Below are 13,374 nucleotides of genomic sequence, written 5' to 3'. Positions count from 1 at the left end.
AGTGAGTGAGCCAGAAATGAGTTGGGAACAATGTATTTCTGCAGAAGACAAGTCCCACTCAAGGGTAATGGAAAATAGCTGCTTTCTCTTTTTGAGTGCGTCTCATTGAGAAGGATGTCCGTGGCCACTATGAAAGACACGTCATATGAAATGGCAGTTGCAGTAGCAAGCACATAATTTCTATATGCAAGATCTGCATATGCTGTTTGCATTAACCTGATTCAGGATACAGCAGGCTCTGATGCAGGTTCCTGTATCAGCAAGAGCAGCCCCGCTTTGCTCTCATTTACAGCAGCCCTGCTTAAGCTGCAGTGCAGGGCAGAAACCCTGCAGTGCCAAGTACATGCCCTAGGTCCACAGTTGGCCTTGCAGACATGAGATTATGCCAAGTTCACTCTGTTCCAGCTTTGAAGACAAAATCCCTATTGCCTATTAAAATAGGAGCTAGAATCAGCAGATCAAAGCAACTGGTCTTTAATTTGAATTTGGAAACTGACTCAAGTCTCCCTTCCTTTGATTTTCAAGACCTATATTAGGGTTCATCCTTACTTCAAGTGCCTTATCCTGTCAAAATAAACTGAATGTAATCAGTTTGCTGAGCACCTGAACCAGAAGGTCTGCAGAGGTTAAATGCTTGTTGTGAGAGGCATGTAGTCCCCTTGCCTCTCTCCTGTCAAATGGCCAGGGCTTTCCCTATGTCCCACAGAGCTTCAGCTCACAAACAGGATTAGATCGAAGAGCAGCAGCTTTGTGTGGAGAGGTTAAAACCATTTTGGGGAGCTGCTCTTTACTACAACTTTTTCTTTTGCTGTTAGTTATCTGTGTCTTCATAGCACTTCCTTTAGTTGCCCTCAAGTCCACATTAACAGAGGGATGAGCCTGTGTGACAGGCAAGTGGCTAATACCACTTCTGGGAGAGGACAGTAGTCTTTCCAGCATGATTCTGGACTTCCCAGTGATACTCATATCCATTAACCATTATTTAGAATCATAGAATCATCAGGTTGGAAAAGACCCACTGGGTCATCGAGTCCAACCATTCCTGTCAAACACTAAACCATGCCCCTCAGCACCTCGTCCACCTGTGCCTTAAACACCTCCAGGGAAGGTGACTCAACCACCTCCCTGGGTAGCCTGTTCCAGTGCCCAATGACCCTTTCCATGAAAAATTTTTTCCTAATGTTCAGCCTAAACCTCCCCTGGTGGAGCTTGAGGCCATTCCCTCTTGTCCTGTCCCCTGTCACTTGGGAGAAGAGGCCACACTTCTCTATGCTATCCAGGTTGCTAGGATTTTTTTGCAATGAGGAGCCATGAGGAAGCAAACAGCATAGGGAAAACTGCCTGGTTCCATTTCAGTTTGTCAGAAAAGGAAAACTAAATACATCCTAAATATTTCTAAGAAAAATTACAAGCCAAGTAGAAGCCTCTTTTTTAATAATGCATCTTCCTAAGTGGAAGCATAGGAAAGAAGAAAGCAAACAGGGAGGACAAAGTGAGTAGACAAAATAATAGCTGAGTAAAAGGAGGATTATTTGGATGTATGTGTTTTAACTTGAGCAAAAATCTCTCTATGATTAATTTTTGTGTGTCCGTATTAGTAACTGTGTAATATGTGGGACTGCATTTTATTGCTGTCAGCTTTCGTTGAAACTTGATTTTACATGGAAAATGGATAAAGTGAAGGCCTCATGGGAACAACCTAAAGTAGATTCATTTATTTTCCCTGTTCTTGATCATGAACCACAGAAATCATCCTAAGATTGCTATGTGTACAAGATATGCCTGCTTAAAAAATTGCATAGGGGCTCTTGGGGGATTTCTAGGCTTTGCTGATGAGCTACTTCTCTGACACAAGTAATAATGTTATCAGCCCCATTTGGTCATGTATTTTGGATTTTCTGATTCTGGTAATGTTGCTCTACAGTGACCTCAGGAGAACTGCTGTTAATGAATATAAATTCCTAAGCAGGTCACATAAAGAAAAATAATGCCCTCTGCTGTTTTTTCCAGTCAGTCAGTTTCAGGAGTCCCAGTTTCACTCATCAGAAATGTTTTAAACAGACATCTAGATGCTGAGAGTTGGTTGATTTTGGCACTGTGAAAACTTACTGAGTTGAGAGTTTTACATGTTTATAATTCAGATTGGCAGCTTTACATCTAAATATTGACATAATTGCATGCATTTGCCTTTCTGTCTCAGAAGCACTAAGTGAATGCTGACTTCTTCAAACTGATGTCTTCTCTGATTCAATTTGACGTGTTAATGACAGGCATTTAATTTTTTCATCTTCCAATTCTGATATAAGTTGACAGAATCTATATGTAATTAAGAGTGCACAGCATCAGTAGATCAACTATTAAGCTCAGCCTAAGCTTGGCTTGCTGCAAAACATATAATTTTCTGGTAAATTGTTGCTTATGACTCAATTTAATAAGTTAAGAATAGGAGTTGTCTTATTTCTGTATAACCTTGATTTTTTTTTTTAAGCAGCTAAACACAGGAATACTGAGAGGTCAGGACTTATCTCTCTCTATTTTTTACTTTACTGCCACTCTCTAATCGCAAGACAATTATATCAACATTGCTGCTGCAGCATGACAAAGGAACTGCAATATTTCCATTAGGACAACATTCTTCCTCTGTCATAGGTGGCTGAAAACTGGTGTGGAATCATAATACTGGGGAATTTTGAGAGATTGCTCCCCAGAAAAGTAAAATATAAGCAATATTTCCACAAATGGCACATACTGTGCTTTTTAGCGCAATGCTCTTCAATGTTTTTCATGGAGAAATAAGTTTCTCTTCGAAAAAGAAGGGAAAAGGCCCCCCAAAAATTCTATTAACTATTCACTCCTATAGTAAACTAGTATTTGGCAAAAATATCTTTAATTACGTATATTGCTTTTCAGTGGAGAATCTATAAAACATCTTACAAATGCAACTTGAATTAGCACCTCACAATAATGTAGTGTGGTAGGGAAGTATTTCAGCAACATGGTGATGATTAATAACACAGCTAAAGTTAAGCAGCAGTGGCTAAGTCCTGGACTTTTTGTTTCCGTGTGTTCATCTTTAACACTGAGTTCCTATTTCATTTTTCAATATATATTTAGGAAAAAAACTCAAAACAACCTTTATTCATTAAATATAACCATGTTTTTCTGTTTGACTAATACTGGCATTGGACTTCTACATTTGTAAATTATTTTAAATACATTTGTATGGAAAACAGTTCAAATGATGGCTGCTTTGCAACTTGCTCACTGGAGCTGGGACTAAACCATTAGGACACTGAGAGTCACTCAAGTCTTTTGTGGACCAGAAGTTTTATAATCGGAGGACAGAGACTGAAATGATCTGAATGTTTCCATGGGCAATCCTGATGAAATTTTTACTTGCATTATTGACAGAGTTTGCTGCTTCCCGTGGGCAAGGGGCAGTTAAATCATCACTCAAAAAAAGTTGTTGGGAAGGAAAATGAAGTGAATTCATGAAGCCATACTTTCAGCTGTGCACATAAACACAGCTTAAGACAGTAGAGAATCTAACACACAAATTAAATCTGAAGCTCTAATTTGTGGCTTTTAAGCAAATCAATATTTTCAAACACTTTTTCATCCAAATCATCAGCCTCCAGCTATCTTCCACCACTTTCTGAAGCCAGTGAACAATTAATATGAAGTTAAAGTTACATCATTCAAACTGAAACCTTAAGTGCACTGTGACTAAAAGTATGTTTATATCATGGACTGCACAGTGTTTTGCAGATGGTATTAAAAGAACCCAGATGATTTGCAAATTTGATTTTAATCAGTTTCAGCTGCCATGCTTTCCTACTTCATATTTCACTTCACATTCCTAAGGAGACAGTAATTTCTGTGTTCTTTGGACAAGAAGAAAGAATTCAAGAGAGTTAATAAAATTTGACGCAGTACTTTCAAGCCTTTGTGCTCTCCTCACCTCCTTCCAAAGGACCACACACTGCTTTAGGTGGAGCAGAAAGGGATTACATCAAACTAGTATCAGCTTAAAGTATTTTAAGTACTCTTTTTTCTTATAAAAATATCTGAATTTACAGGATTTTTTGCTCAGTATTTCCACTTTTTAAAATGGTGTTAATGTGTCTGCTTTACAAACCCTGTCTTGTTTTCACTGCAGTTTTAGTTATAGGTGTGAAAATTAAAATAACACCTGCTGTAGTCGTGCCAGGTGTCTCTGGAGATGTAATGCGCAGACATGCTGTGAAATACAGTGATTAGATCAAGGAATATTATTCATCCTCTTCTCATCTGAAATGGGTTCTTTAAATTGTAGAAGATACACATGGCACAAAGCAAGTTTATGATAGCTGCAGGACAGGTTGGCATAGAGAGGAACTGATTAGCAGGAGGATGTAGAAGAACTGCATGGAATATCTGCTCTTCTGCACTATAGACTCTGTAGCCAAAACTAGTGTTTTTCCAAATTTCAAGTGCCCCTAAAATCCTAGGATATATGAGATGTCCTTTATCATTCAGTAGTCCTTTGTCAGGGTCATGATGTCATCAAAATGTTTAATATCATGTGGGTCTATCACGCAACTAATTTCCTCTGACTGGAAATGCTATATACAAGGTTTGCCTTTGCCACAATGACAATGATGACTTCAGTAAACCAGTCTGAGAAAAAGGACCAGAAGTAGACTTCCTCCAGCTATTATCTGTATTTAAGCTATTGTGATTCCTTGGAAAATAACGACGTGGAGAGCTAATGTGCCATAGTCCTCCAAGTAAGGTTTGCTTTACATGAACTAAGATGTGGTACAGCTGTTCTGTTCAAGCCTTAGTCATATTTCTGGTTTCACATATAGGATGCTTAAGAGATTGGCCTTTACATCTACTACTCCGTAAGTTTAGCTGATGTAAATCACAGAGGAACCAAGATCTTTTCTGTAGCTCCTACTTATGCATGTTGTTCTCTCTCCCTCTTTTCTCAGAGAGCTGATATAGGGATCTCTGCCCTAACCATCACTCCAGAGAGGGAAAATGTGGTGGACTTCACAACGCGTTACATGGACTACTCAGTGGGCGTGCTCCTGCGAAAGGCAGAGAAGACAGTGGACATGTTTGCCTGCTTGGCACCATTTGACCTTTCTCTATGGGCGTGCATAGCTGGCACTGTGCTGTTAGTAGGGTTGCTGGTCTACCTCTTGAACTGGCTCAACCCCCCACGCCTTCAGATGGGATCCATGACCTCCACAACCCTCTACAACTCCATGTGGTTTGTGTATGGATCCTTTGTACAACAAGGTAAGAAACAGAGGGAGACTCTGCCTCTGATAGAACCTATGTATTCTCCACGTTGCTATAGAGACCTTACTCTTCCCTACCTCCCTCCCACAACCCACAAGGGACTGGGAGCACTGGAAAGCCTTGTACTCTAAGATTTCTAATACTTTTGGCTGCCAAGTGTGGGAATGGTGAGACGTTTGGAGCACTATGTGCTAGCTGGTTTTGATTCATATTTGTCCAATTAGAGAAAGGTGATTTTTTTTCTGGGAAACAAAAAGCATTTCTCATCATCTGCTGGAGTATTATTCATAGTTAACATGAGTGTTATGTTGTTACACAATCAGATAGAAAGTGCTGGGATATGGCTTTTGAACGAAGTTTCAATTTGTCACCAGTGTTAGATGGTCTTACTATATCAGATATTCTTTCATCCTTCTGATTTATCTCCATTTGCCAATATAATGTTTAAAGTCAACCTTCTCACACTTTCCTGGATGCTTTCTCAATCTCCTCTAGCATCTGGTGTAACCTAGGTTTTTCCCCAGTCCTGTTTATACTCCCAAGTCCTTCACAATCTATTCCTGGCAGAGCTTTAACCATGCATCCTATAGACATCAAAAACTACAAATCTTGGCATGCTATACACTGCTTAAAATACTGGTCTACAAATTAGGATTGTAATGCAAAGTGGAATAAAAAAGCACAGCTTCATATGAGAATAAAGAAGAGTTAGATAAGTATTTTGACAACAAAACAGAGCAAATAACTTCTGGCATATTGGTGTAATAGTTTGTCAGTTGCTACTAGCACTGCAAATACACCTATTTGTAATTATACAGAGCACCTCCTCTACAAAGAGCCATCTATGTCCACTACAGCCTTAAGGGTCCCAGGTAGTTTTGGGGATTTTAACATGAATTTGGATGGAACACTGTAGCTAAAAGCATTATATTTATGTAACACTAGCAACATGTAATTAAGAAATTACATTGTAATGTTAGAAACAAGCAGCTAACATCTATAACAGCTACAAGTATGCATTAAAATGAAGTTTGAAACTCCCAGAAGAGAAAAAGCTTCTTTTAAAAAGAAGAAAAGCTGAAACAGAATTTCCACAAGAGGCGTGATTTTAAACAGCTTGACAGACTTGAGAGGTGGGCCTGTATGAACCTCATGAAGTTCAACAAGGCCAAGTGCAAGGTCCTACAACTGGGTTGGGGCAATCCAAGCACAATTACAGACTGGGTGCAGAATGTATTGAGATTAGCTCTGAAGAGGAGGGCTTGGGCATGCTGGTGGATGAGAAGCTCAACATAAGATGGCAGGGTGCACTTACAGACCAGAAAGCCAATCATATTCTGGGTTACATCAAAAGAAGTGTGACAAGCAGGTCCAGGGAGGAGATTCTGCCCCTCTACTCTGCTCTTGTGAGACCTCACCTGGAGCGCTGCCTTCAGTTCTGGAGTCCTCAGCACAGGAAGGACGTGGGTCTGTTGCAGTGAATCCAGAGGAGAGCCACAAAGATTATCAGAGGGCTGGAGTACCTTCCCTGTGAGTACAGGCTGAAAGTTGAGGTCGTTTAACCTAGAGAAGAGAAGGCTCCAGGGAGACCTTCTAGCAGCCTTCCAGTACTTAAAGGGGGGGCTACAGAAAAGCTGGGGAGTAGCTCTTTATCAGGGGATGCAGTGATAGGACAAGGAGTAATGGTTTTAAGCTAAAAGAGTGTAGATTTAGATTAGATACTAAGAAGAAATTTTCTTATTGTGTGGGTGGTGAGGCACTTGAACAGGTTGCCCAGAGAGGAAAATCCCTGGAGGTGTTCAAGGGCAGGTTGGATGAGGCTATGAGCAAACTACTCTAGGGGAAGACGTCTCTTCCCATGGCAGGGCACTTGGAACTAGGTGATCTTTAAGGTCCCTTCCAACACAAACTATTCTATGATTACTTTTAAAATTAACATTTCCATTGAGGAGTGATGGCTGGCTGGGGAAAGCTGAAGAGATTGTTTCATGTTTGTTGTGGATTTTTTTTAAAGAAAATCAAAGGCTTCAGAGCCAGCTGAGAGCTATAAAAGTTTTTTGAGTGTATGTGGGTGAGTTGATAAAGTTGATTTTGTTCTGTCCACAATATTCCCAGTGTAACTGTTTAGGGAATCCAACTGTAAGAGAGCAGTTGGTCCGTTATAGAACTAGACTCATTACATCTGTCTGCCTGTTAGGTTAAAGCTTGTGCATTAGTTTCTTTACTGCATGAATGTGAGTAATTTTACATAGGTTTATTGCTTGGTACTAGCCTTAGTATCCCTGCTGTGTTCCCAACATCATTAGTCCCCAAAAACTTAATAGGAATCTGCCCAGCAAAGGCTTAAAGGAGGAAAAACTAGTTTAATCACATACTTCGGTCTCATGGATTATTATCTGAATTGTTTGCCTTATGTCTGTCCGAATAAGCCTGTTGCCTGGTGTTCCAATGTTTCCAGAGTCATAGATCCGGAGTACTAGCCTGCAAGGGAGCCCTTCAATGGATGCTCAGTTAGCTCACAGAGAAAAGGTTTTACTGACCAGTCAGTAAAAATGACCACTTCAGGAAGGCTTAAGGGGAAGCCTTGAATTAAGCAACAAAAAATTAGATTAGAAGAAGTGGGACCAGATGACAGAAAAAAGCAGACTAAACAAAGAAAAGTAATGTGCTTGGAGAAATCTGCATCCACTCCCCACAGTAGGAGGATCATGAAGTGTAACTCAGAATTAGTAAAATCTGCTGGTGGGGCGTGGCATCTGGGAGCACCAAAACTGTTGTGAGACTTAAGAAAAAAAAAAAAATCACAGAACTCGGAAGGTGAAAGGCATTTATTTACAAAGGCAGAGATCCTACCACCCTAACAGGTGGATTCTCAGCACAACTCTTTAGAATCCACTAGAATAATATAAAATGTTCACTTGATACCTACTCTGTGAGAGAAACTGTAGACACATCTCTCCTTCAGACAACAAGAGGACAGTCCTTACTTTGCTAGGAGGAAAAATGACACATATTTAGTACGTTTGATACCAAAATATATGAAACTTACAGATCAATTTAAACATAAAGACTCAGAAAACCTCAGAAATCCAGTGCAAAAGAGATCCATTTATAGTGTCAGCCTTGTTATATTCAATTTGAATATGACAAAAAATATGTTAGCTGAAGCATTATTGTTTACTAACCCTTGTGAATACAGGCAAATTAAAGTAATTTCCATTGACAGGCTAACTGGCCATTGTGACAATTTTGCTCCTGTTTTCACTCATCAGCTCTTCATTCAGAAGAAAAGCTCTGCAGGTTTTATTTGCTTTGGAATAGCAAATCTGTTGCTATTAATTGTGATTGGCGTATCTTAAGTGTGGTAGCATGAGACATTTCAAATACTGTCACATTCACTTAAGAAGTCTTTCAGCTGCTGATTTAAAACATGACAAGGTACTAATTTCTGTTATAAGAACATACAACCAAAGATGCTTTTATATCCTGCACTGAGAGAAACAAAGCAGCATGAACCAAGAATTGCTAGTGCTTTGATAGTGCTAGGTTCTTTGGGGCTAGCAAGCACATTCTGCTGTCATCTTCTCTTTCTTTTCTCTAGCTAGAGGAAAGATTTGCAAGCACACAGGCTGGCTCCAGTACTAACATGGCTCTGAAGACAAGAGAGGGCTTTGGTGCAAAAATACATGCCATTCTTTAAGGAAACTTATAACCTGTTTTGATTGAAACAGAAAGTACTTATTTTTCTTATTTCTTCTGAAATAGTTAAAAACTCTGCGAATTTTAGTAGGTAGCTTTAATCTGCTGGGTTACTTTGTATTTTCTTTCAGCCTTGACTCTGATGTTCTGTTCAAATTCTATTAATAAGTTCTAGCCTTTTGCAGTTCTTGAAACATGAGAGAAAAATACTTTGTCATTGTCTGTAGAGTAGAGTCAGCACAGACTGTCTGATAGTTTTTGAGGCATGTCTATAATTATTGTCATACTCAGGTAGCAAAATTTAAGTATTTTTAATTTTTTCCTTAAAATTAGACTGAAACTTAGTGCCACTGCTTCTCATATTGTTTAAACTTAGGTCTCTAACTTGACTTTCAGTTGCTGGTTTTTTCCATGTTGGAGTGACCACTCTAGGTACCATTTTGAGACTCTAATAATAAAGAAATATATTTTCTCTGACTTGCTCCTTTAGCTTTAATTTCATTCAATATAGAGATAAGTGTGTATTTATGTATATATGTTATTTTTGTAATTTTAAGTTACGTGATTCTTTTGTTAGAAGAGACATTTTTGAGGCTAGAACTGCAATGCAACTATGATTGCTCAGTTAGTATAGACATGTATAAACTGTGCAGTGTTTTTATTTATTCTGTACTTGAGCCCTTCATTTAAACAAAAAATTGTGGCCAGTACACTGAAATGCTTTGTCTTACTACCCACTGTATCCACTGAATCTACAGTGTACTGTGACCACCAAGAAGGAAGAGACTTTTCAGTGATCTTAACCATGTAGTGCTGTGGATTATATTAAAAACAAATGCTTCTGACTCTGAACTACTCATCCAGGCATGAGATTCTGTAACACATCTGTTATCTCTGAGTTGTTTATTTATGATTAAGCAAATTTGTAGATTTAGACTGCAGAGAATTACAGTTATGTTGAAATTTAGTGTCACAGCTGCTGAATTTGTTCTTTTCCACTTGCTCGTCTTACAAAAATTAGTGGCAGAAGCTCTGTATTTTGCTTCTTTTCAAAATTAGCTTTTGCCAGTTGGACAGAAAATGTTAAGGTTTCCTTTTCAGTGGCTTTCCTCTCTCTCTCTCCCTCTCTATATTTCCCCTTGACATATCAATCCACTCCTCACTGGTTTTGCTTTTGCCTAACTCACACAGCTGGTGGTCACCATTGCTGTACCTTTCTTCTCGATTAGCACTTGTGACCCCAATGGTCCTGCTGCTCCTGCTCTTCCTCATTGACTTTGCTGCTCCCCAGGCCTCTGTTTCTATGTATTCTAGAAAGCTCCACGAAGGGAAGCACAAAGTGCTGTGCCTGGGAAGGGACAGCCTTGTCCACTAGCGCATGCTAGGGACCACCCAGCTGACTAAGCACTAGCATCAGTTGACCAGGGAGGTTGTGGATTCTCTATCATTGCAGATATTCAAAAGCCATCTAAATGCATTTCCTAGGCAAATGGCTCTAGATGGCCCTGCTTGGGCAGGGGATGTTTGGACAAGATAATCTTCAGAGGTCCCTTCTTACTTCAACCAGCCTGAGTGATAATCTTGTAGTGCTCTCTCATATAGCTTTACTCAACTTTTGTGCTATTCTAAACAACTACATTTTTCTTTCTCTTCAGCCCTGTTTTTGGTGCTGTTCCCTCAAATTTTACTCCCATTAGAACATGCCAATAACTTGCCATATGAACAGGGACCAAATAACTAACTGTCTCAGACAAGAACTATGGTTTACTAAAAACTTTGCTAAAAACTTTATGGAGATTAACTGGAAAAAAAAACCACATAAATGGTAGAATGTCTGTTTATTCTTGCTGAGAACCTGGTTTAATCTTCTGAAGGTTTTCTATTAGCTTCCTACTACTTTATGGGCTCTTGTTATGAAATACCCTAGAGAGCACTCTGCTCTCACCATTACAGCAGAAAACCTGTGATTTAAGAAACGGAAGTTCAGGTTTTAGAGTTATTCCCAGCCCTTTTGGTATAATAGATCGGGGTTTTGAGACAGGTGAAGTGCTGCATAATTTTTACTGAGAATATGCAGAGGAATGTTCTAGAGGATTTTGTTTTGAGAGCAGCTTCTCAAATTTTGCTTCAGAAAACAATGGAAAGCTTAGTTTAAGAGAATTCAGCTGAATGGAGACAAAATAATGAAGTTATATAGAAAATTACAATGTTTTTGTATTTAATATAAAAGGCATTTCTCTCTCCTTTCCCACTGTTCATTTCACTTTTTCTGTAAGAGCAGGTAGGCCTGTAGGGGTGGCAGGATTTTAGGTTATGCAGGTAAAGTTGGAAGGCACTGATTCACTTGGAAATGTCTGTAAAAAAGAGAACCAGGCAGATGTGGGTTTGCTGGTATTTTTTTTTTTTGCTATAACAGGAAATATCTTTAAAATGATTGAATCGTTCAAGATTTCATCACTTCTCAGTGACCGCAACAAAACAAACAGTAATTATAGTTTTATAAGTAGGGTTTGACCGTAGGATTATGGTGGCTTGAAGTGTTACCTGCAGAAGTACTTTCTTTAGAGATCTTAATACTCCTGCTCAACCCAGCAAAGTTATAAAATGAATTATGTGAAAGCATCACTACTGAGCCATTTATTCATCCCTTTATGTTTTGGCTAGTTTAAAATGCTAGTCACAACTAGAGGTTTTGATTGGTCATCAGTGGTGTCAGCAATGGCCAATTATGTTCATAATGCCCAGTAAATTATCAAATCTTACTGTTTGCATTGTTTGAATTACATTTCATGAAGCAATGAAATAGACTCCAAACCTCAGCACTTCAAAGTCATTATTATACTTCTCGCATGGTTAAAGCTTCTCAGACTTCTCAGTCTTGCTTCTTGTACTACCACCCAAAGCGTGATATAATCCTCCTGAAATGCAGTGCCTGGAGCGTGCTGTTGCTTAATAAATTACTCCATCTTGCTTATCTCACTCTCAGCATATCCCTATCAGCAGGAAACCATTATGCTGTAACAGCGTATTTTCTTACTGGCATTTTCTCTTAATTAACTGTACACCAATCTCTATTTATTTAATAGTCAGGGAAAAACTCTAAAAGCATTTTGAAAAAAAAAAAGTGTTAGAAATCAATTATGTCTTTACATACAATATTTAGTGGTGAAGCCTAATTATTTTTTTTATTTAGCAAATAAAGAAATACGCAGTATAAAGGCTTTAGGATTAAGACCTAGTTCCTAATTTGGACTCCACATCTGATCTGCTGGCTGACCATAGAAACTTCATTTTGCATCTTGTATATCAGTTCTCAGTTGTAAAATGGAAATACTACCTATCTTCTTTCCTGAAATCATGTTAAATATCTTCAAATAGAAAGCAAAACTTAAATGCCAGTCTGATTTATTAAAAATTTTAGTTGCTCTTCAGATTAATGCCAGGTCTTGAAATATTCCTTTAACAAGGGCAACAGATTTGCTGAGCCTAGAAAGCAGAGCAGTAAGCTGGGAAAATGCAAGTCAGATAGCAAAAAGGTTTATTTGTGATATTATGGCTCCACCTTTAAACATGAAATCCCCAAATTCTTATTTTATTACATTAAAACTAGGCTTTTGTATTAGTGTATATATATGTACCTTCATCAAGTCATCTCTCTGAAAGCAATGCTGCAGCCCTGTGGTATCTGTGCTCCTTTTCCACATGTCTCAATGGTTCAGCCAGCCCTCTTGACAGCATCAAAAAGTAACTAAATTTTGGCAATTGTGTCCTATGTCTCAAATGTGTTTGGTAATTACAAGTGATCACTGAAACTGACAACATATACTGAGAATTATTGCTCCAAGGAAAACGTTCAGTAGCTTGGGCTTTTGTTTGCAGCAATGTGATATCACTAGCATTAAACTAGCAGGGAATATGCTTGGATTTTCCCCTAAATTGAAGCTAAGACTCAGGCAGTTCTCAGAGGCATCTAAAATAATGGGTTTCTTATCTTTTTTGCACCTGCTTGCTTGAGTAATAGCACTGGGTACATGAGGCAGTATATTTAGAGATGTTATGTCTGACACACCTTCTGTGAGGAGGTGGAGAATGAATGGTGGTATGAAAGCCCAGAAAACACCTTCATTCCCCTAGGACTAGCTCCAGGCCTGATTAATTGACTGTGAGAAGGTTATGTCTGTCTGGCTATGGTACATATGTGGATCAAGACCAAATGAGGCAAAAGGGAAAGTAGAACTGGATGTTTGTGGCATCTATCCATCTTCCTGTGTTATTTCAAAGGCATCCTAAGGTGAATATTTACTCAGAAAAGTTTTTTTAATTGTTACGATTTCTAATATGACTTTATACTATATCTGGGTAAAGAGTGGATAAGTTAGGTTC

At 38.7% G+C, this 13,374-nt stretch overlaps 1 protein-coding gene across 7 annotated transcripts in view; it reads left to right on the top strand.

Moving 5' to 3' along the window:
* GRID2 (glutamate ionotropic receptor delta type subunit 2) overlaps nt 1–13,374 on the top strand; it is a 726,503-nt gene that overhangs the window by 592,439 nt on the left and 120,690 nt on the right. For all 7 annotated transcript variants that reach the window (XR_011337353.1, XR_011337352.1, XR_011337351.1 and 4 more), the window contains exon 11: nt 4,977–5,289. Coding sequence is in view for 2 of the 7 variants with exons in the window: in XM_069855621.1 (XP_069711722.1) it covers nt 4,977–5,289 (313 nt within the window). In the remaining 5 variants the exon portion in view is untranslated. The remainder of the gene's footprint in view (nt 1–4,976; nt 5,290–13,374) is intronic.

The sequence above is a fragment of the Phaenicophaeus curvirostris genome, chromosome 4, assembly GCF_032191515.1.
Source record: "Phaenicophaeus curvirostris isolate KB17595 chromosome 4, BPBGC_Pcur_1.0, whole genome shotgun sequence".
In the NCBI taxonomy this organism is placed as follows: Eukaryota; Metazoa; Chordata; class Aves; order Cuculiformes; family Cuculidae; genus Phaenicophaeus; species Phaenicophaeus curvirostris.
The sequence above is the reverse complement of the archived record's forward strand: the minus strand, read 5'-3'. Positions and strand labels throughout refer to the sequence as shown.